Raw genomic sequence first — 22,879 nt, 5'->3', positions numbered from 1 at the left:
AGCGTTTATTACAACAAAACTATACAGAATGTGAAGAGACAGAAATAGTCTTATAAAAATATAAAAGGACACGGTAGGTATAGATTTGAGTCCAAAAATGATTTTTTTCCTGCAAATAAGTGCCTTTACTGAATATTAGAATGACACCTTACAATAAAATATATGTTTATCTCTTAAAAAGAAATCATGTAAGTACTAAACATTTATTGAATGGAGAGTTCTGTGTTCCTTGGACAGGTTACTTAAAAACCTTGTTTCTTAGTTGCCTCATTTTTCTTTTTTTATTATATTTTATTGATTATCCCATTACAGTCTCAGTTTTTCCTCCTTTGCCCCCCTCTGCCCAGCACCCCCCACTCCCTTGGGCAACCCCCACACCATTGTTAATGTCCTTGGGTGTGTGTATGAGTCCTTGGCTCCTCTACTTCCTGTACTGCACTGTACTTCCCAAAGGCTAATCTGTAACTGCCTATTTGTACTTCTTAATCCCCTCGCCTCTTCTCCCATTCTCCCGTGTGTATGAGTCCTTGGCTCCTCTACTTCCTGTACTGCACTGTACTTCCCAAAGGCTAATCTGTAACTGCCTATTTGTACTTCTTAATCCCCTCGCCTCTTCTCCCATTCTCCCAAATCTCCTTCCCACTGACAGCAAAATGCTTTCCATAGCCATGATTCTGTCTCTTTTCCTCTTGTTTGCTTAATTTGTTTTTTCGGTTCAGCTGTTCATAGATATGTATTTATTATATTACTGTTCATAGTTTTTATTTGTTTTTTAAATAAGTTCCTTTAATGTTTTATATAACAGTGGTTTGGTGATGATGAACTTTTTTAGTTTTTTCTCGTCTGGGAAGCACTTTATTTGCCCTTCAAGGCTAAATGAAATCTTTGCTGGGTAGAGCAATCTTGGATGTAGCTCCTTGCTTTTTTCATGACTTTGAATATTTCTTGCCAGTCCCTTCTAGCCTATAAAGTTTCTTTTGAGAAATCAGCTGACAGATTTATGGGAACTCCTCTGTAGATAACTAACTTCTTTTTCTATTTGTAAGATTCTCTCTTTATCTTTAACCTTTGGCATTTTAATTGTGATGTATCTTGGAGTGGACCTGTTTGCATCCATTTCATTTGAGACTCTCTGTGCCTTACTGGACTTGCATGTCTATCATTATTTTTTCAAAAAGATTTCCAATTTCTTGCTCTTTCTCTTCTCCTTATAGCACCCTTATAATGTGAATGTTGGACTTTCTGAAGTTGTCCCAGGAGCTGCTTACACTATCCTAATTTTTTGGATTCTTTTTTGTTGTTATTCTGGTTGGTTGTTTTGTGCTTCCTTATGTTCAAGATCATTGATTGGATTCATGGCTTCATCTACTCTACTGTTGTTTCCCTATAAATTTTATTTTATTTCAATAAGTGTATTCTTTGTTTCTGACTGGATGTTTTTTATGCTGTTGAGGTTCTTATTAAGTTCCTTGAACGTTCTTATAACCAGTGTTTTGAACTCTGCATCTGATAGACTGCTTATCCCCATTTCATTTAGTTCTTTTTCTGGAGTTTCGATCTGTTCTTTCATTTGGGCCATGTTTCTTTGTCTTCTTATTTTGGTAGCTTCCCTGTGTTTGTTTCTGTGTATTAGGTAGAGTTGCTTTAGCTCCCTGTCTTGGTTGTGTGGCTTAATGTAGTAGGTGTCCTGTAGGGTCCAGGGACACAGCCTCCCTTATCACCCGGGCTTGGTACTCAAGGTATACCCTTTTTGTGGGCTGAGTACACTCTCCTCTTGTACTTAAGCCTTGGTTAGTGTTGGCAGATCAAAGGGAGGGATTTCCTTAGACCAGTCAGCTGCAAGAACTGAGTATGACCTCTGCCCACCAACCTCTGCCCTCTATGGAGGATCAGCTATGCAGGGATAGAGTGGTGGTGCTTCAGTGTGGTCTGTAGCTCTCTGCTGGGTGTGCATACTCGGGAGTTTCCTGAGTGGTGCAGGTCTAGGTTAGTCCCACATGTGTTCTGCCCAGGACCACCCTGCGTGAGCTATAAAGCAATCTGAGATTGTTGCTACTTGTGCTGGGCTTAGATGTTTCCAGGCAACGTCTGGCTGTGAATCTGGGCTGGCTGCTCATAGTGCTGGGCCTGGGGCACCTCTTAACAAGAGGTACAAGGATAGGGACTTAATGAGGCTGGCTTGTTGGAGAGGATTTAGGAATTTGTGAAACATGAGTGAAGACCTGCCATTCACATGGAAAAGTCATTGTTAACAGCTTGGGTGGGTGTAAGATGGCTGGGACAGAACTGGGATCTCCAGGGCAGGGCAAACAGTGTTAGTTGGGTTAATGAAATCTCAGATATGGCACCCACCTGCTGGTTCTGTGGGGGGAGGGTTCAGAAAAGGGACAGTGGCCTGTGCCTGCCTTTCTATCTGGGAGAAAGCTGTCCCCCGGCTCCTGCCTTGGTCTCAGATACTTGGGTTCCTCCCCATATGCCACTGGTGCCTTTCATGCTGCTACCCTGGTGCTGGGGCTCAGAGGGAGTGAGTCTGAGTGAGTCTTTAAGGGGAACTGCTTGGGACTCCAGAAGTTTTCTTCCACCAACTCAGTCCCCGCTGGTTTTTATAGCCAGAAGTTGTGGGGACTTACTTACCTTCCTGGCACTGGAACTCTGGGCTGTAACCTGGTGTGGGCCCGCGACTCCTCACTCCTGAGATGTTCTCCCCAAACTTCTACCCACCAGTTGTGAATTTGGGACCAGCCTGTTCCGTGTCTCCTTCCCTCCTACCAGTCTGGATGGTTATGGTTTCTTTAATTCTGTAGCTGTTAGACTTCCATTCAACTTGATTTTTGATGGTTCTGCGTGATTGTTCTATATTTTGGTTGTAATTTTGATGTGGTTGTGTGAGGAGTCCAGCTGTGTCATCTTGACTGAAGTTTCAGTTGCCTTATCTTTAATATGGAGATAGTAACACTTATCTGACTGGGTTGTTGTGAAGATTAAATTACTAGTGCTTGACACAGTGTTAAATGAGGGTTTGCTTAAGAAAATAAGGTAGCAAAGCCCTAGTCGACGTGACTTAGTTGGAGCATTGTCCTTTGACCAAAAGGTTGCAAGTTCGATTCCCAGTAAGGGCACATGCACAGGTTTCAGGTTTGCTCCCTGGTTAGGGCACTCATGATCCCTGGTCTGTGTATGGGAGGCAATAATTGTTTTGTTTTTTCTCTCACATCGAGGTTCCTCTCTCTGTTCCTTCCTCTCCCTCTAAAAGCAATGAAAAATTGTCCTTGGGTGAGGATTAAAAAAGAAAAATGAGGTAGCAAAATTAGGAAATAAAGGTGAATTAAAAGAAAAATATTAGAGGGTTGTATTGTACATGCTATTTTGTATTTCTGTGTAGAAATATATTGTGAATAACTATATTATTAGTAAATATTTTTAAATAACAGGTTGTTTGATGGTTACAGAGTAATCAGTCATTTTTTGCATTTTTATTGAGCATCACTTTATACCAAATATTAGGTATATAAATTGCAACAAGAAATGATAAGGTCCCTGCTCTCACGATGCCTGTAGCATAGTGGGGAAGGCAGACAAGTAAACTATGGTGTTAGAGGAAGAATGGGTTACTAACAAGGAGTTTGCAGGAACGGTACCCACCTCAGGTGTCGGGGGCTTGAGGAAGCATTCCGCAGGCAAGGGAAGAGGAAGTGTGTTCCAAGCAGAAGGAATTGTACCTTCAGAAGTAAGATTAGTGCAGGGAGGGGCCAGCCTCTCAGTCTCTGTCACGTGAAGGAAATCAGAGGTGAGTAGTAGCTCCCCACCAGACGGCACACTTCTTCAGTGCACGCGTTCTCTTGCTAGCCTGGCACTGCGATCCAGAAGAGGTTTTGAGAACCAGGTGCTGAATTCAGGAACGAAGGCCCAAGGCTACAAGAAATGAAATTACAGTGGATGTGTTAAGTTTGAAATACTTTTTAGACATCCAAGTGGAAATGTTGAGTGGATGTTGGGTATACATGTATAAAGTTAAGGAGAGAAATGTGGGCTAAGTATGTGGGAGTCATCAATATGTGGATAGTTTAATTTAAAGAAAATATTGTTTAGAAGGTACACACTTACAACCTTTTTCACATAACAGGACTTTATGGATCAGGTTGAGGATTTGGGACTGTTATTTTAAGGATGATACAAGCCATGAAACGTTTAAAGTAGGGGACACAATTAAATTTGGCTGCTACAAGGGAAATGAGTTATGGTGGCTTCTCCATTATTTGAGAGAAATACATTCCAAGACCCCCAGTGGGTGCCTGAAGCTGCAGTGAACCTCATGCATGTGTATCATTTTCTGGTCTTGTCTTCTACCCATAAATTTCACGCCTTTTAACTAAGCACTTATTACGCCCCATGGCTGTAACTTCTGCAGTTTGAGGTCGATAGCAAAGGTATCAAGAATTTCTTTTTCCTTTTCACAGTTTCACAGGTTTGGTCTTACCAGAGACCTTACCAGCCTCAGCCTATGATTTTTTTTTTTTCTTAAGTCAAGGACTTTCACCATTTCCCTTAAAGACAGCACTTTTAAGACTTCTCTTTGGTCTACCTGAGTTGCCAGCATCACTACTCTTGTGCTTGGGACCATTATCAAGTAAAATAAGGGTAACCCGGACACAAGCACCGTGCTATTGCGACAGTCCACCTGGTCACCTGGACAGTTACTGGTGACTGATGGGAGGGTGGCGTGTGCGGCGTGGAGGTGCTGGACGAAAGGGCCTTTCCTGTCCCAGGTGGGACAGAGCCGGACAGTGTGAGATTTCATCATGCTGCTCAGAGCAGCACGCATGTAAAATGTATGAATTGTTTATTTCTGGAACTTCTTTCTGTTTTTAAAGAGCTTATTTGAAGCAAACTGGTGACATACAGGGGAACAAGATCTTAAATGCTCCTGGTGTTTTCCACTGAATATTTTCGGACCGTGGTTAACAGTGGCTAACTGAAACTGTAGAAAGGGGAACCAGGGACAGAGGGGCAGAAGCACACGTTGGGGGAATTTAATTGGAAGGTTGTACAGTCGTTTGTGTGAGGGTTCATGGTGACGTGGACTGTGATGGGGGCAACAGGGATGGAATGTGTGCTGTTTATTGCTATTTAACAAACCATTTGAAACTTAGTAGCTTAATCATTTTTATTCTGTGGGTCAAGAATTCAGACAGTATAACAGAGGTGGCTTGTTTGCCTTCCAATGTCAGAGGCCTCATTTTATGAAAAATTGAAGGGCTGAGGTGACTCAAAAGGTGGGGCTTCTTCACTCACATGTTGCTGCCTGGACTGGGGTGACTCAAAGGCTGGGTTCAGCTAGGACTGTCACACAGAATACCTACATGTGGCCTCTTCATGTGGCCTGGGCGTCTCTAATCCTGGAGACTGGATTCAGAGAGGAAGCGTTTGGAGAAGAAGCATTCCTCAGACCCAGGCAGAACCGCAAGTCATGCACCATCATCTTTGCCACGCTCCCTTGGCTGTAAGCCAGTCTGTACAACCAGCCTAGATAAAGGAGGGGAGAACTAGATTCCACCTCTTGCAAGGAGATGTAAATGTCACATTGAAGAAAAGCATGTGGCATAAGAGTTTGCAGCTTTAGAAAATATCATCTTCCAAGAAGAGCATGATATAATTCAAGATGCATTTAAAAAGTGAACTTAATAGCTCTTGGGGAGTGATTGAATTAACAGATGGAAGAGGAATCGAGGATTCATTTATTTATTCCGCAAATATTTAAGTGCCTGTGCCTGTCAATGCCTGGCACTTTTTCTGAGATGATTCTGAGAACTTGAGTGGATGGTGATGGAGTTTACTGATTTTGAAAACACTGCAGAGAGATGCCGAGATGATTAAATTCGATTTGGGATGCTCTGAGTGAGTTTGAGGTACCTGTGAGGTGGCTTCTGAGTGGAGACATCCAGAAAGCTGGTGGATATTAATGTATCTAGAATACAGAAGGCAGAATTATTAGAGTAAATTTAGGGATTGTCAGCATAAGGTGAGAGGAGAAAAGACATAAAAGTGTGCTGAGAATCAAACCCAGAGGAGAAAGAGTTGCAGAGTAACTAGTGAAAAACAGCCAGAGAGAGGAAAGGACACCAGGCAAAATTGTTAGCAGAGCTGCTTAGGGATGAGAGTGTTTTAAGGATGAGGGAGAGAAATTCAGCCCAGAGGTCAAGTAAGATTGGGATTGAAAGATGTTCATTGTCTTTAACAGTCTATAAGGCATTTGAAGACTAAAGTGAGAGCTGTTTTCAGGAGTAATGAGCGTGGGAGCCAGATTGAAATTGGTTCAGAAATTAGCTCAAAGAGAAAATGTGTTGATACATCCAGGAGTTTGGCTATAAATAGAATTTTTAAAAATGGGAAGTAGCCAGCCTAGAGAGAGACATGGTTAAAATAATAATATAGATGATTGATTGGTCAATCACTTATCATAATTATGTATTATTAATGGTTATTATATATTAGAGAACACCTTGCAGGGGAGGGAAATACTCCCTCGGGAGACTGCAGATTTGAGTTCTTGCATTATTCTCTCACCCTCTCATAGCTCCTGAGATGGTAGAGCCTTAAGTAGGAGATATAGGACATTGCCATTGAAACAGGAATAAAAGAGAAAACGCTAGGTCAGGTCAGATGAGTTCGTGTGCTTGTATGTTTGGGAAATTGAAGTTGTTCATCATGTACCTGAGGAACATGAAGTGTATCTTTCGCCATTCTCAAGGTAGGTAATTCCTGTGCCCTGCAGTGTTTTGCTTGGCCTTTTGGCTTCCTTATTTCAAACCAGTTGATCCTTCTCATCTAACCTCTCTTTCTACGCTGAAATAGTCATGCTGTTTGTGAACAGTTTTCTGAGGAAGAAAACATGTGGGAGGTGGAATTTGGGAGCTCTTTTAGTTCATACTGATAACCTGAAAGCTGTAGTTATAACTACTCGAAGACATAATTGCATCTCCAGATGGAAGACAACATGGTATGGGGGGGGCCTGGCCTGGAGGTGGGTGTGGGGTAGATTTAGTTGATTTTGCAAATTAGTTTTGTTACCTTAGGCAGATTATTTCATGGTGTATAAGGTGAAGGAGCTGGTTGTTGGAGGCTGTTATTGGTTCTTTTTTTTTTCTATAAAATTCTACAGTTCATAAGAACTCTCCCTAGGAAAAGTTTTGTTTACTGAAGAATAACCACAATGTTGTGTATCGGGTCCAAAAAGAGAGGCTGAACTAATGTGACGTTCCGTATGGTCTGCCCTCCTTTTCCTCATCTCCCCCGGCCCCGCAAAAGTCAGTGTATTTTTGTGGGTTTCATTGCAGGTGCCCTAATGCACGAGTTATCAAATGATGGTGCTCGCAGACAGTTTGAATTTTATCTGGAAGAGATGATCCTGCCTCTCATGGTAGCGAGTGCCCAGAGTGGGGAGCGAGAATGCCACATAGTGGTGCTCACCGACGACGACGTGGTTGATTGGGATGAGGAGTATCCACCCCAGATGGGAGAGGAGTATTCACAAAGTAAGTGTTGTGGTGTGTTTTCTCTCTCTCGGATCATCACGGGTTCTCTGTTTTTTAAATAATATTGATTAAAGAACAGTTTTTATAAAGAAAGTACATTGAACTCTTAACTATACCAGGAGTCAGCAAACTACGGCCTCCGGGCCAAGTCCAGCCTACTGCCTGTTTATACAGTTGTATGTATTGTCTGTGGCTGCTTTTGCGCTACAATAGCAGGGTCGAGTAGCTGCAGTGGAGACCGCATGGCTCACAAAGCCCAGAGTATCTACCGTCTGGCTCTTCACAGAAAGTGCGCCCGTCCTGACATGCGCAGAGATAGTTTGCTGTTTGTTGAATGTCTGGATCTTGGTGGGGTTTTTTTCTTTGCATTTGGAAGCATCCTAGTGAAGCAGATCCTGTAGTAGTAGATCATAAAAAATAAGCTGTGTTTTTAAGCAAAATTTTTTTGTATACAAAATTAGGAGCTTCAGCTCATTGATTTTGAGGGTGACTTTAGTTTCTAAGATGTTTCTTTTTTAATATCATATGTATTTGGAGACTACAGAGAGCCTTCAAGAAGTTTTATGGAACTATAGTGAGATATTTCTGCCTGAAACAGCGTATCTTGGGCAGGCTTATTTTTTTACTGCACTTCCAAACTTTTTCCATTTGGAGCCTTGTGATGTTTTTTGTTAGGAATTTATATTATTTATCTTGATGAACCCAATAGAGTATTTTTGACCAGTTTCACAGATTGAGAAAAGGTAGAGTCAGAAGAGTGATTGAGGAACTAGGTGAAGGAACCCAGCGTCTTGTTCTGTGCTCTGTCGGTGTTGACTCAGTGAGGGTTAGGGTTTAAGTACAATACAGGAATATACAAAGTACCACAACCCTTTAATGGATTTCTCCATTTTACTTGCCCTTTTCTCAAAACAAACTGAGAGGTATTCTTTTTGACTTCCAATATGAATTATGGTAGCACTTTTTAGAGTTTATATTGAGATGTTTTCACTGCATGATGTACATAAATGTAATGTGATTCTTTTGTGGACAGCTGTAGTAATAGACCTTTCTGTTACTATTTCCTCACTCCTAGGTTCTTTGCTGACAGTGGTTTTCTATAATAATATGTGGAGTAGAAAGTTGAACAAAATACAGGAAAAATGAGAGGTTGCCAAAAATTTTAAAGAAATATATTACATTATTTCCTGTCAAGAAGAAGGAATGAACAAACTTATTATTTGTGTTTTAGTTTCAAAAAGTTTTGACTTGAAAAGAGTAGAACCAGCATAGAGCACGGAGCCGACAGCGCAGCAGTGCAGGGTTGGAAGCAGCCAGCCCTCCCTCGTGGCTGAGCTCTCCGTTTCAGTGTGTTCCGCTTTGTTTTCTTGCCTTTTATCCTAAGCTTTGGTGCATAAAAGGACTGAAAACATTTTTACTTCACTTGTCTACATGTGTCTCATTTTGTGTCAAGATGTTCCAATTTAAAGAAGATGCATTTGAGGGGACAGAGGTGGCCTGCTGTGCCTGAATGTGGCATTATCCACTCGGCGGCACCATCCACTCTGAGATGTCAGAAAACTATCCCGAGATGTCAGTAATCTTAAGGATGTAGTTAGTAGTCACAAATTTACCCCACGAGTAGCATCTGTATACGTAGTTTCCTTTTATTGGCTCTTAAACCAGCATGTTTGGTTTGTGAGTGTTTTTTTCTTTTTTTGAAAAAACCTTTGCAGTTCACCTTTTAAGGGAGATAACTCCACCTGAAAGAGAGAAGGCGAGGAAGGTCCATCAGTCTAACTCCTTGAAGTTCCCAGCACATTTGGAAGACTCAACATGTTGTCAGTGGAATGTCTGTCCTTTGCAAAGCCAGTTTGCTCTAAACAGACTAACCCAGGCAGAACATGCTCGAATCTGCCATTTTTAACATCAGTATTAAATGGGGCTGTTCGCCTGAATGGAAAACAGTTTGTGGGGAGGGTCTTTGTCTTCTTGGGAAGTTAATAATAGTTGCTCAATCCATGAAATGTAAGATGTATCCATTTTGTACCCTCTGACAAGGCATTTTCCCCCCTTTCCGAATGAGGCCTTGTAGGCATCATAGCAAAGTCCTTTACTTTGCCTGCTTGATAATGATGTGATCCTGAGGTCTTCTTTTGGTTCTTACTTGAAGAACTTGGGGCAGATGCTGTACCAACATTTGTACATGATATATCTTTCAGAAGGAGTTTCTTCTTATGGATTGGGTTACCTGATTAGTTATTAAAGCTTTTCTTGTTTCAACTTAAGAGTTGCTTATGCATTAACTGTACTGAATTGTCCCGTCATGTTGGCTAGTCACCCTTTGGCACCACTGCATCCACCATTTGGGGTTTAGGGTTGTCAGCCCCTTTGATGATCAAGGTAAATTTTCATTTCTAAGTTCTTTGATTTTAATAAGAAAATATTTTTGTCTTTTTGTTTCCAGTTATTTATAGCACAAAATTATATAGATTTTTCAAGTACATTGAAAACCGAGATGTGGCCAAATCAGTTTTGAAAGAGAGGGGTCTTAAGAAGATCAGATTGGGAATAGAAGGTAAGACGTTTTCATTATTTTCCATTGATTTTCTTTTGAAAAAAACAAGGTAAAAAAATTGGATCTCATTTAGAAGACAGTTTGAGTACTTTGAGGAAAAACTCAGATAAAGGATTTTCGAGTGGTCACGTAGTAGGTCTATACATAACAAAAACAAGTTTCCTTTCTCTGAGAAAATAGAGGGAAGGCCATATAGAAATTTTTATTCCATAAGATTCCCTAGCAATATAAGAGATGTGTATTTATCTTTTCTGCTGTAGCTTGCTCTAATGCACTTTTGAATTAGTCCATACATATTTAGATTGCTTTTTACTTTATGATTTAAATAAATTTTTCCAAGTGCCATGTCAGACGCTTCTTTGATTTTCAAAATGTCCTTAGTAAGCATTAAGTATCTTCATAGTGTGGCATAGGATAGAGAATAAAGGTTCTGGAGCCAGATTGCTTGTGTTCAAATCCTGTGACTTAGTAGGTGTATGACCTTGGCCAAGTTATTTAACCTCTCTGTGCTTTAGTTTCCCCATCTGAGGGTTATTGTGAGGATAGAATGAGTCGATACATGAGATACACTTACAGCAAACCTGGCATGTAGTAATTTCTCTCTGTATTTTTGATGATGACAGTGGAGATAACGGTGTCGATCAGTGACCCAACTGAGCTGTTGAAGATCACAAAATGTCAGGTCCTTGACAGTGTTGTTCTGTTGTTTCATCACAACATTGATGAGATACCGTAGGAGCCTAACTTATTTATGTCAACTAGCCTGTGGTAAAGTTGGCTTCATTATATCATTTGCTTCAAGTCACAGAACTATTGGCAACATTAAGTGAGGACTTAGTGTAATGGGCTGCTGGGACACACAGGGAAGAATGACTGGAAATAGTCTTTGCAGGAAAAGACTTGGGGCTTTAAAAACTAGTGAAATTGCTGACACATTAGTTTCATGTGGTGTGCATGTGCATGTCTTCTGTAATCCTCAGACAGTGGGAATTAGCTGCTCGGTTTCAGAGCTAGAGAGAAAGCAACTGGGAGCCACTTTGGAGTGGGAAGACAAGGGCGGCCTCTGTAAGGAGAAGACGTTTCACTTGGAACCAGACTGTAAAGAAGCTTTAATACACTACGCCACGGAGTGTGGGTCTTCCTCTTTCAGCATGAGGAAACTATCAGTGGTTTTCAGCAAGGACACACTCTGATTGCACTTGTTAGAGCAGTGATTCTGCGTGGAGAGTACAATGACAGGGGAAGTTGGGAGACTTTATAATAGTCCAGGAGGAGTCCAGGAGGGGCACTAGAGGTGGAGGCCTTTCAGATCTCTAGTGCTGGCTTTCAGGTGGCAGCTGACCGGGTGTGTGAAATGCAGGAGCCGTTCTGCGGGAGGCCGTTGGAAGGTTTGTAGCCCTGTGTGCCCTCCTCACCTTAACCACATACCCACCGCCACACGTGGCTGAATATGTGTCCTAGCTACCAATACTGCCTTTTTAGTTTTTCTGATTCTAACTGTGGTGTGTGGCCTCTGAGCAAAATCCAGCCCATTCCCTGTTCTCTTATAAATAAAGTTTTATTGGAATATAAACATGCCCATTCATGTATGTGTTGTCTGTGGCTGATTTCACTTTACGGTGGCATAACTGAGATAGAATGTTATGCAAGCCTCAAATATTTATTTACTCTAGCCTTTTACAGAAAATGTTTGACGCTTCCTGGTCTAAACTATTAATTTTTGCTAGTAGGAAGGAGGAGAGGGACTCATAATAATTTCTAAAAAGATTATGTCTTTGGAGAATTGCCTTGCCTGGTAAATGACCAAAAATTTTCCAAAACTAGGATTGTCCTGACTTGCTACTTCTCAGTAATTATGAGCCAAGAGAGGGAAGGTATAATTAATTAGGAAAAGCTGCTTCAGAATTGCCAGTCCAGATGGACTGCTTGGTAGTTGGGAGTAGTAACCAGTAACATGACATATGGGGATTAAAATACTGCCTCTGCTTCCCTAGGGGGGGCCGTGCCTAGACCCAGCGAGGCTGGAGAGCCCCACACCTCTTTGTCATTTAACCAGAAAAGGAGAGAACAACCCAGAGCAGTATGAAAATGAGGCTTAGGTTTAAGGAAAGTAGAAGGCAAATGTGGCAGGAAAATGCACATCTTGAGACCACATAATCCTGTGAAGGGAAGGGAGAGCTCAGGGATATTAAGGATGCACAGCTAGAGCCCCAGGTGCACTGGATGACATACCCTTTTCTTTGAGAACCCACCCTTTCCATGCTCACAAAGAATGTGTTTTTGGTGATTGGCATATTGAGCGGCTGAGAGGATGGTAGATGGTTTGTGAGTCACGTTAGTAGGATTTTAGTTTCTGGTGTTGAACTGATGACTAAAGGGATGGATATTGGTTTCCATTCTTTCTTCTTTTTTAAATTTCTGTTTGTTAGGAGCTATAGCAGAAAAGCCCTCTTTAGAGTAAATTGGAGGAGAAGTTTTGGAGGGCCATGTGTGTGCCAGTGTGTATCCTCTGTTTTTAAAGTCTTTGTCTCCTCCAGGTTATCCTACCTATAAAGAAAAAATAAAGAAAAGGCCTGGGGGCCGCCCAGAAGTGATTTACAACTATGTCCAAAGACCGTTTATTCGAATGTCCTGGGAGAAGGAAGAAGGAAAAAGTCGGCATGTGGACTTTCAGTGCGTAAAGAGTAAATCTATCACCAACCTCGCAGCAGCTGCCGCAGACATTCCCCAGGACCAGCTGGTAGTCATGCACCCGACTCCGCAAGTGGACGAGCTGGATATTCTCCCCATCCACCCCCCTTCCGGCAGCAATGACCTCGATCCTGATGCGCAGAATCCGATGCTGTGATGCCGGTGTTCCTCGAAACCATCGCATGCTACTCTTCCCAGTGACGTTGCACTCCCCTCATTCTGCACTGCGAGGCCGCACTCTTCATCGTGAGATGCACATCACAATGTTAGGATATTGCAGTGTAGCCTTTTTTAAAGACCAAAGGTAGCCGAATGGTTTTTTAAATGAGTACAACTCTAGCATCCTGAGGTCCCAGTTACATAAATGTGTTTGTTTACCAGTGGGTTTGTGAAATTGGTTCTTTGTATGGGGGACAGTCCTTTTTCACACATCTAGATCTTTTCAGAAGTGGTGGGAATTGGCCGCTGGGGTCCTTTCAGTCTAGACTGAGATTTGTCACACCTCAGATAAAATGCAGAATATTACATAGTTGCACTTTATAAATGGTGGTTAAATGGAATTGTTCAAGCCATTTTTATAGTTGTGATGCACAATGTAACTTAAATAAGTGCTTCTATCAAAGTATTCCTTCAGTAAAATGTGTATAGTTTACTGCCCGTGATGAGCAAAAAATGAGTATTTATCATTGGGCATGTCTGAATGATTAGAATGAGATTCAGTGCCCACATCTTAACAGTTCAGTTATCTCCAGTGCCGTTTTCGCCCTTTTAGCGTGAGTCACATGCAGGGAATGTGAACGTCGTGGGTGGTTTGTTATCCAGTCTGCCTTACCCTTAACCTGTTCACAGATATTTATTTACTAATGGTTTTTTTTTAAGAGTTATGAGATAGGAAAATGAAGTGTTTGCTCTTCATTTACTAAATGATTGTAAACTCGTTTTTCATCAAAATAAAAATTCCATTGTTTTCATGTTTCTGATCAACTTCATAACCTTGCCCATTTTTAGCCTCATAGTTAGCAGACTCCCTGTCTTGGTGTCAGTATAACTAGAAAACAAATAGTAGCTCGTGGAACTCCACTTTGGTATTTGCGTGTTGAGGCACTCATTATACCTACTGATCATAAAATGCTGTAAATCCCAAAGGACGTTGGATCTGAAAAGAGAACATTTTCTCGTTCAACCTGGTATGAAGGGTGGAATACCTTAATGTACAGTAACCTTAAGTGTCAGAACCGATTTCTGACACTAGGTATTTTTCCCATTATACTGTGCTGCCCTGTTAGCACATTACTCATACAAATGCTTCTTTTCTAAAACACATGCTGTGTGACCCAGTTCAGGAACGGGTCAGAAGCATTAGGTTCATTGGGTCCGGGGGTCACATAACGTTGGAAGCCGTACAGTTGTAAGGACTAGGAGAGAGGAGTTGTAATAGAGAAGCTAATTTGTTACATCTGATCTTGAATTTGTAATTTAAGAGGATTTGGCTTTGTGTTTAAGCAGTGATATCTTTGTTCTCACAGAAATGAAGACTGTAACGATTTGGAGATTAACTATTTTAACAAAATAGCCAAGCTTTTAACACAGGGAAGCAATGCCAGTCCCAGAATAGTTACGAAGGCCAAAAGGATATAAATATTATTGGCATGGATGGTCCTTAAAACTCACCGTAGAAAATTGGTGATCCAGCCCTGGAGCATGTAGCATTTTTTCTAATTATTGGAAACGTGGACAATATTTATAGAACAAGGAAAACATTTATTAAAAATATTTAACTGTCTAATACATTATACTTTAACCCATATTTATAGTAAAGGATTCTTACAAGGAAGAATAAACAGCTTTATGATACAATTAGTATAAGAAATATCCACATGGGGGACTTCTTTGTAGTGTAAAAACACCATACATCTGAAATGACCATTTGCATATAAAAGCTACCAATGATGCCTCTGTGCACAATGATTAAAAAAATTTAACACAAACAGAATCCAAAATATACAATTAATGCAAGCTATGCACAGCTAGCCCAATAATCAATGATGAGGGAACACTGGAGCAGGCTTGGTTCCACTTTGTCTGAAGTTACACAGAGTAAGATTGACTTGTATCAATGGCTCTGAGATGGCTTTTATGAAGACAGTACATAAAAGCTGTTCTCTCCTTACCCAGTAAGCTTCACAGACTGTAAAACTCCACCATTAATGCACTTTGATACTGTAGCTGTTGCGAAAGCAACATGTAGTGTTTACAGCGGCCACGGCAAGTCGCTGAAGTCGACAGGGCCGCCCAGCCCGGCGTCTGCTTCCAGGAGGCTCATGATGACCGCCATCGCCGCTTCGTCGTTGCTGGGGCTGCTGGAGCCTTGGTCGTTGTCCATCACGTCTATGCCTATGTGCGGGTTCTCCCCTGGGAGAGGGGGGAAGACGGGTTAGTGGCAATACCACAGTGTGCTCGCCGTAGGAAGCAATCCCTAAGCACACTTTTATCGAGAAAGTTACACTTAATACAGTAGGGTGAGAGGTGCTACATTACCTATGTGTTTTTTTTAACTTTGGGGTTTTCAGAGGGAAAAACCAACTTTTTTAGAAACACAGCGCTTAAAACGAAATAGATTAAAAGCATTTGAGTTGACCTCATTTTAATATTCTGATATAGCTAATTACAAGGATGGAGTTACAGAAGAACTAGGGGAGTGGAGAGTAGGAAAAAAGGACATCTAGAAAGATAATTAAAAAAAAAAGATGTGTGGGTTGGGAGAAGCAGACTCTACATTGCTAAGTGACTTAATGCCATATGAAATGCTTATTGATCGCCCTTCTGGGCTGGATCGCTAAGCCTTCATTGACTTTTGCACTGAAGAGATCAGGTCCTAACGTGGTGGGAGAAAGCCTGCGTCCAGGCTGCTGTGGTCTCCTGGGCCCCTGGGGTAAACCCGGGCACCTCACCAGAACTCAGCCATTAAACTCAGATAAAGATTTAAACAAATTTTAAATGTACTTTGTTCATATGAAATCACCTAGAACTAGGTTGTTTGGTCCATTTACATTCACATAATTAAAACTCCCTTTGTGCCAGATGTGTTGCCAGCTCGTAATGGAAACTAGTAAGAATGGCACTTACCAAGAATAGAAGAACTATCCGAGTATGGATAGCCTGGGTTCTCCTGAGCCTGCCCCGGTAGTAGGCCAATGGAAGGAATGTCTGGAGTCCCTCCATTCAAAATCTACAAACAACAGTGAAGTTGTCACATTACCAGCAGTTTCACTCCATACCGTACAGTGTCACCAAGAAAATGAATCATGTTGAAAAGAGGAAAGTGGGAGAAAACTTCAAATGGCTTCAATTTCCTATTGGATTGTTTTAAACAAGAAACTATTAATAGTCATGTAACATATAAACCTCTTCCCTGAAACTATTCTTTTCTCTTAATTAGACTCAGCCCACATGGGCGATTTAAAGCACAGGTGGCAAACACAAGGCCCACGGGCCGAGTCCAGCCTCCACCTTGTTTTATCCGCCCTGCCTCCCTGGCACTTTGTTTCCGCCTGCGGCAGTGCTGAGCTCCTTGCCCCTAGTTAAGGAGGAGTTGCATTCACACAGCCCTAAAATTACATTTGGCCCTTTGAAGGCAACTGTGAGGCTGAAGTGGCCCCTGGTGAAAATGAGCTTGACACCCCTGATTTAAAAGCTGAATAAAATCCCTAAATCATTCAGTTACCTTGGGTCATGCTGCTCATGTGTCTCTTTAAGGCCAAGGACTAAACCTCAATGAGCCCAACTGGGCAGTTCCCCTTTAAGGGAGTAAAACATTACAGCGACAGATGTTGTCGAAGGAACAAGGGCTTGTTAACACACAGGAGAGAAGGCTCTGAGGAGTTACAAATGAACAAAACACTGGAAGTAAATCCCTCGTCTCTAGTGAACTCCAGGTGTTGACTCCAGTAATCAGTGGTTTATGTTCTTAAAATAGGCCCTGAGAAGCATTGTTATCACTCCTCAGTAGCAGAATTCTCACTCTGCCCCATCCCTGCCAGCTTCCTTCCCCTGGCTGAGTCAAAGAAAAGCATCCAGTATTTGAACGTAGGTGAGGAAACTGGGTGGCTCCCTTGGATTTCAGGAGAGGTGGTGATTTCGGGCCTTGCCAGTAGGTGGCATTATACCTTCATCTTGCAGTTCAAATTTTTGGTCTAGAGACCCCTTTATACTCTTTAAATAAAAATTGAGGACTTCAAAGAACTTTTGTTTATGTAAACTATATTTATCAATGTTTAGTGTATTTAAATACAATGTTAGCATACTTAGTTAAAACTTACGAATTTTAAAATATAATAAACCTATTACCTGTTAACATGAATAGCATTTTAATGAAAAATAACTATTTCCCCAAACAAAAAATTAGTGAAGGTGTCTTGTTTGACATTTTAAAAAATCCACTATCTGCCTTAATAGAATTTGAATTAATGGAATCCTCGTATTTGCTTCTCCATTTAGTCTGTTTAGAGTATATGAAGGAAATCTGGCCTCCCACAGAGATGTAGTTGGAAAAGGGAGGTATATTTTAATAACTTTGTCAAGTAATTGTGGTATCCTTGATATCACATCAAAACCCAGTACGTGGCCCTGGCCAGTGTGGCTCAGTTGGTTGGGTGTTATCCCCAAAACCAAAAGGTTGCTGGTTCAGTTCCCGGTCAGGGCCCATGCCTGGGTTGGCAGGTTTGGTCCCCAGTCAGGGTGTACGGATGGAAGCCAATTGATGTTTCTCACATCAATGTTTTTCTCGTCTCATTCTCCTTTCCTTCCCCTCTCTAAAATAAAATAAAAACTCGGTAAGTGGAGGTTTCTCAAAAGGTTTGCTGCAGCCTGGAATCTGAAACTCTATCAAAGAAATCTTTGTATTCATGTTAAAACCCATCGGAATACCCATCTTCGGAAGGATCTTTTACCTTTGCACGATTTAAAATACCTTGCACTGGACGCCCTCTCCCTCCTGTGAGCGCACCGACACCTTCCCCTCCCCCTCTTCTCCCACAGGCATGCATCTCCTAAACTCTAAGGGACCCCACAAGACTTGCAGCCGAGGGGGCAGTGGGCAGCGGCCGCTCGTCCTGGGATAACCCCCTGAACCTGCCTCCAAGGCCCCCGCTTCTCTGACTGTCCGGTGCCCCGACAGCAGCCCCGCCCTGGCTCACTGCTTCCTTCCACTGTGACTTTTCTCAGTGAGCCTCAGCAGCCCCACCTGGGCTCTCCTGTTACTTCTGTCCTAAAGCCCTTCCTTGTTGCACTGTCCCCAGCGTCAGTAAACGTACTTTCAAAATAAAAAAAAAAAAACAAAATACCTTGCATTGGCCATTTGGAAAATACTGGCTCAACTGAGTTATTCAGATCTTCCAAAAGTTGACACATTTCATTGTACAGCACCAGAGACATCACCATGATTAACATTAAGTCGTCAGAAACATTTTTTAAGTTTTAGAAAGCTGTTGAGCTCAAAGTAGCAAAAGTTTTCTGAAAATTCTAATTTTTGCTTGAAAGTTAGTTTATCATTGGCAACAAATACTGTCAGTTGTTTTCCTTCAAGCTACAGGTTACTTCATTCATTGTCAAGAAAATCTGTGCTCAGTACCAAAGTCTGAATAGCCATAGTCCACAGTAGTAAAAATCGGGTCCTATGAAAGACAGCAGTTGGTCCAGCTAAAGTGAGACCCGATCACACACGTGCCTTCCCTGGGACAACCGCCACGTGTTGGTGCACCACACGGGCGCTTTATGCACGCTTCCCGTTCTGCAGCGTATTAAGCTTTGCTCGAGGGTTTTATGCAAGCAGTCCTTTTTGCTACTTCACTGAGGACATTATTAAATGGATCTCAGTGAAGGTGCCCTTGCTAGCACACCCTGACTTTTGTGAAAACACCAGCAGTTTTACTCAACATTGCTTGTGTACCATCAGTTCACATCTCTACGCAGTGAGGAAAAATCATTTTAGCATTATTATGAAAATAGTTTGAACTTGACAGAGACCCGAAAGGATCTTGTCCCCCCACCTCTCCCAAAAAGGTCACAGTTGGCATTTAAGGAACTGCCCCTTTACCTGAACCTCACTGCCTCTGGATGTCCGGACCGACCTGGAAACAATGAGGCTCGCTTACCATCTCCCTTGCAGCTTAACCTTGACTGAAACAACTGGCGGGCTGAGGGGCGCACCTCCGACCTGCCGCACTGGACAGTGGCTGGCCAGGGCTGGGAGCGGTGCGGCTCTGGTGCACTGTTTACTGCTGCTGACACTTAACTCGGACGTGTTTAGGCTGCTCTTACTAAGTCCTGCTGCTGAAGACTCAGAGAAATTCTGAAATACATTCAGAATTTCACCTCTCTGACCCACTCTTACAAGCTCAGAGAAAAGGAAAAATTTTTTTTTTCACGAATGCTTTAACAATACTTGGGGCTTTGTGTTGCAGAATGCACTGGTTCATCTCTGGCAGTTACTGGTGTGAAAAGAATCAGAGGTCAAGCGTCCTGAATGTAGTTTGGAGCCGTAGTTACTGAAATGCTGGGCTAATCATTTAACAGCTGGGAGTCTGGGTTTCGTTACCCAGGAAGCTGTGAGGACACAATGAGAATGGGCACTGAAAGTTCCCGGAGTGCATTTAAGCGCTGCACTGGGTTGATAACCTTACAAAACAAAGAGGAGTGGGATTCTTGGTAATATCGGGGAGCTGGGAAGTAGAGGAGGGGAAACTGGCCTAGGAGGCGGTGGGTCCCACCTGGAGGAAGGCCTGGGGGTGTAACAGGACTGCGGAGCTGAGAGCAGGGCCTGCAGCCCAGGGTGGGGGGGCGCCCCTGGCCCGGGCTTCATCTAATCGATGCTGTTTTCTGCATCTCCCCCAAAGGCCAGGCTTGTTCACATACTATCTCATAACAGGAGTTTGTGGGCAACGACTCTGGCTGTCCCCACCTGGGGTAGTCCCATTATAAAGAAAAGTGGGGCTTAAAAATGGTTCAGGGTCACAGAGCCAGCATAAGGCAAATCGAAGCCAGGTCTGTCTCACTTTGACCGTGAGCTTGCCCATTAATTTACTGACTTTAAAACAGTATTTTTGGGGGGTGGGAAGCAAAACTTCATTTCAAACAGAAGCTTTTCTGGATGATTCATCTGTAAGGAGTAGAGCTGCCCTGGTGTAAGGTGTGGGAGTCCTGCCCTCCCACCTTGGCCCACTGGCCCCACCCCGCCCACCGGCAGGACCGCGGCTCCTCCTGCTCCCCTAACCCCCGGGTGTCTGTTTTGAAAACCCACGTCCCGCTTTTGCTACAGTGTGTGCCCCAGGAGTCCCGCCATGTAAACTACCAATGCTCCTTCTGTGTGTGTTTCGGGAGGCAGGAGGAGGAAGACTCGATGGGTAAAGATGCTGGCCCTTGGGTCATCCTAACCTGTGTTAACATCAGGCACCGTAAACGGAGTCACAATGTACAGTGAGCATGGCCTAGGCTTGTCAATTCTCTGGCAAAGATGAAACAGACGGGCGTTTGTAAGCCTATGCACAGTGCAGCCTTCTAGCGAGCTCTTCGTGAGGGCTGACGACTGATGAGCCACATGTACACTTGCCACCATATCACAGGAAACCCAGGTGGCAGGTCCCTAAGCACCCTGCGACTGCAGAAGCATGGCTTGCTCTCCAAAGCCCTGCTGGTGGTATCACTGGGTCCGGTCCCTGCACGAGACACTGACAACATTCTCTCCCCGGGAAACTGCTGGCAGGGCCCTGGACAGTCTTCTGTGCGTGGTCCTCACTGATCCCGCCCTCGTGGGAGCTCTTCCACTGCTCCCTCAAGGCCGTGGGCTGATGGCTCCCCATTCCTCGGGATAATCTTTCTGCTTCTGCCGCTCGAGTGGAATTAACCCTCCAGGGGTGTCAGCAAGCCCCACCGGTGTGCCTTGTGCCCAGCCTCCCACACGTGTGTTTACTTCAAGGGAAAAGTGTTTCAGCAACCACAACTGTAACTGCGTCCTCTCCCGCCAACATTTGAGAACTTGGGCAAGAGGCTCTCTAGGTTAAGAAAGTCTTGGGGTCTAAGAGGCATCAGCAGCCTTACCTTCTTGCCTCCGGGAGAAGAGGCATCAGGGGGAGGCGTGCTTGTGATGTTCAGCGGGCTGGAGCCACAGCTGGAAGGCGATGACCCCCTTATCCTGTTGGAGAAAAGGGCAGTTAGTTATGTTGCCTTGCTTTCTTCCAGTGGAGTGTGTGTGTGTGTGTGTGTGTGTGTGTGTGGTTGTTGTTGAGGGGTGAGGGTAAGAAGAAGGATGACGATCTACAACAGGATTTGGCAAGCCTTTTCTGTAAAGGAGAAGGTAACTACTTTAGGCTCCCGATGGTCTTTGTCACAGATACTCAACTCTGCCACTGTAGCCTGAAAGCAGCCACAGACACTATGGAAATGAATGGGTGTGGCTGTGTTCCAATAAAGCTTTACTTACAAAAACAGGTGATAAACTGGATTTATCCCATAGGCACCTAATCTAGAATACAGACCCTGGAGTCAAGCTTCTCAATGACAAACCTCTTGGATTAGGGTTTGGATTTCAGGTTGGAATTTCAAGTAAGTGGCCAGGTTTATTTCCTTGCAAAATCCAGACCTCGGAGTTGCAGGGGACTTTGAAGTTCAGTCTCTGCTTAGATACTGTGAACTGGAATCCACAGCAGTTGATTTATCCTCTTCCCTGCAGACACTGTTCGGCCAGTGAACACTCGCAGGAAATGGAGGCTGCCGGGCGGCTCGGCCGCTCCGAGGGAGTGGCGTGGCACCCTCCTCTACGCCCACAGGTGGTAGAAGAGGGGTCCTGGCCCCTCTCAGCTGCCGCAGGCTCAGAGGGACAGCCTTGGGACTCTAAACCCACGTACACTCTTGTCAGGCTGGAGAACCTCAGGAGAGGGCGCCAGGGCCTGGCGCTGAAGCCCGAGTTTAGGGAGAGTATGGTGGCAGCTCCTACACGATGACAGCAGCGTTTGGGTCCCTCAGGGGTCCCTCCCTCACCGCCTAGCAGCCTTTTGGCTCTCGGCCTGTACTGCCTAGTGCTACGGACCTGTGAGTGAACAAGCTCTCTCTCTCCCCTGGACCACAAGCTTCTCAAAGGCAGGATACAACTACGTACCATGCTGTTTTAGGGTGCACAGATGGCAACTAATTGTTTCCTGCAAAGTGCTGAATGTCTCCCTCCTTTCCTTACCTCTGTGAGACCACTATTTTCCCAGGTTCCCCATCTTGGAATTGCCTTTTCAGTGTTTCTTTTTCTTTTTAAGATTTTATTTTTAAGAGAAGGGGGGGAAGGCAGGGAGAAAGAGAGGAAGAGAAACATCGATTGGTTGCTTTTCGCATGCCCCCTGGGACCTGGCCTGCAACCCAGGTGTGTGCCCTGACTGGGAATCGAACTGGCAACCTTTCAGTTTGCAGGCCGGTGCTCAATCCACTGAGCTACACCAACCAGAGCTATTTATTTACTTTTAGGGAGAGGGGAAGGGAGAAAGAGAGAGAGAGAAATATCAATGTGAAAGAGAAACATCAATGGGTTGCCTCTGGAACACCCCCAATTCAGACATGTGCCCTGACCCGGAATCAAACTGGCGACCTTTCTCTTTGCGGAACAACGTCCGATCAACTGAGCCACACCGGTCAGGGCCATCGTTTCTTGTTCATCTTCAACATCTAGCCCTTAAATTACTCATTTCTACCTTGGAGAGATCGTCACTGTAGGCTGGGCCTGCTTCCTGGGCTACCAAGTGTGCTCACCATCAGCTCTTCCTACACCAACCCAACTTCCACAGTCCATCCTGACACAACACTTTGGACACCTACTCAGCATCCCACAGTGAATGAGGTCCTGCCATTTTTTCCAGTCTAAACTACTTAGCATCATTTCCGAGTGAGTACTATTAGAAATTGTGGCTCCTTCCTACAGAGACTGCCCAGTTCGGTGCCCCACTTCTCGACCCTGAATATGCCACTCACATGCCCACCCCACTGGATGCCTGTCCTTTCTGGAAGGAATGCCCGCCCTCATCCCAAACCCCAGCTTCAGCCAAGTTCAAACCCTTGCTCGCTC

At 43.7% G+C, this 22,879-nt stretch overlaps 2 protein-coding genes across 23 annotated transcripts in view; one reads left to right on the top strand and one right to left on the bottom strand.

The window, feature by feature from the left end:
* Nucleotides 1–13,751, top strand: part of BTBD10 (BTB domain containing 10) — a 72,707-nt gene extending 58,956 nt beyond the window's left edge. For 8 of the 9 annotated variants that reach the window (XM_053673079.1, XM_053673076.1, XM_053673077.1 and 5 more), the window contains 4 exons: nucleotides 7,335–7,532; nucleotides 9,248–9,352; nucleotides 9,979–10,089; nucleotides 12,627–13,751. In XM_053673079.1, coding sequence (XP_053529054.1) covers nucleotides 7,335–7,532; nucleotides 9,248–9,352; nucleotides 9,979–10,089; nucleotides 12,627–12,937 — 725 coding nt within the window. In that variant the 3' untranslated portion in view covers nucleotides 12,938–13,751. The remainder of the gene's footprint in view (nucleotides 1–7,334; nucleotides 7,533–9,247; nucleotides 9,353–9,978; nucleotides 10,090–12,626) is intronic. The other variant, XM_037146590.2, reaches the window with a different exon arrangement.
* An 815-nt stretch (nucleotides 13,752–14,566) lies between these two features.
* The window catches only part of BMAL1 (basic helix-loop-helix ARNT like 1), a 103,725-nt gene continuing 95,412 nt past the window's right edge, over nucleotides 14,567–22,879 (bottom strand). For all 14 annotated transcript variants that reach the window (XM_037146694.2, XM_037146704.2, XM_037146685.2 and 11 more), the window contains 3 exons: nucleotides 20,875–20,968; nucleotides 15,907–16,009; nucleotides 14,567–15,192 (listed from right to left, as the gene is read on the bottom strand). In XM_037146694.2, the coding sequence (XP_037002589.2) occupies nucleotides 15,032–15,192; nucleotides 15,907–16,009; nucleotides 20,875–20,968 (358 nt within the window). In that variant the 3' untranslated portion in view covers nucleotides 14,567–15,031. The remainder of the gene's footprint in view (nucleotides 15,193–15,906; nucleotides 16,010–20,874; nucleotides 20,969–22,879) is intronic.

This window comes from Artibeus jamaicensis, unplaced genomic scaffold (genome assembly GCF_021234435.1).
Source record: "Artibeus jamaicensis isolate MK-2021 breed Jamaican fruit bat unplaced genomic scaffold, CSHL_Jam_final contig_797, whole genome shotgun sequence".
Lineage (NCBI taxonomy): Eukaryota > Metazoa > Chordata > Mammalia > Chiroptera > Phyllostomidae > Artibeus > Artibeus jamaicensis.
The sequence above is the reverse complement of the archived record's forward strand: the minus strand, read 5'-3'. Positions and strand labels throughout refer to the sequence as shown.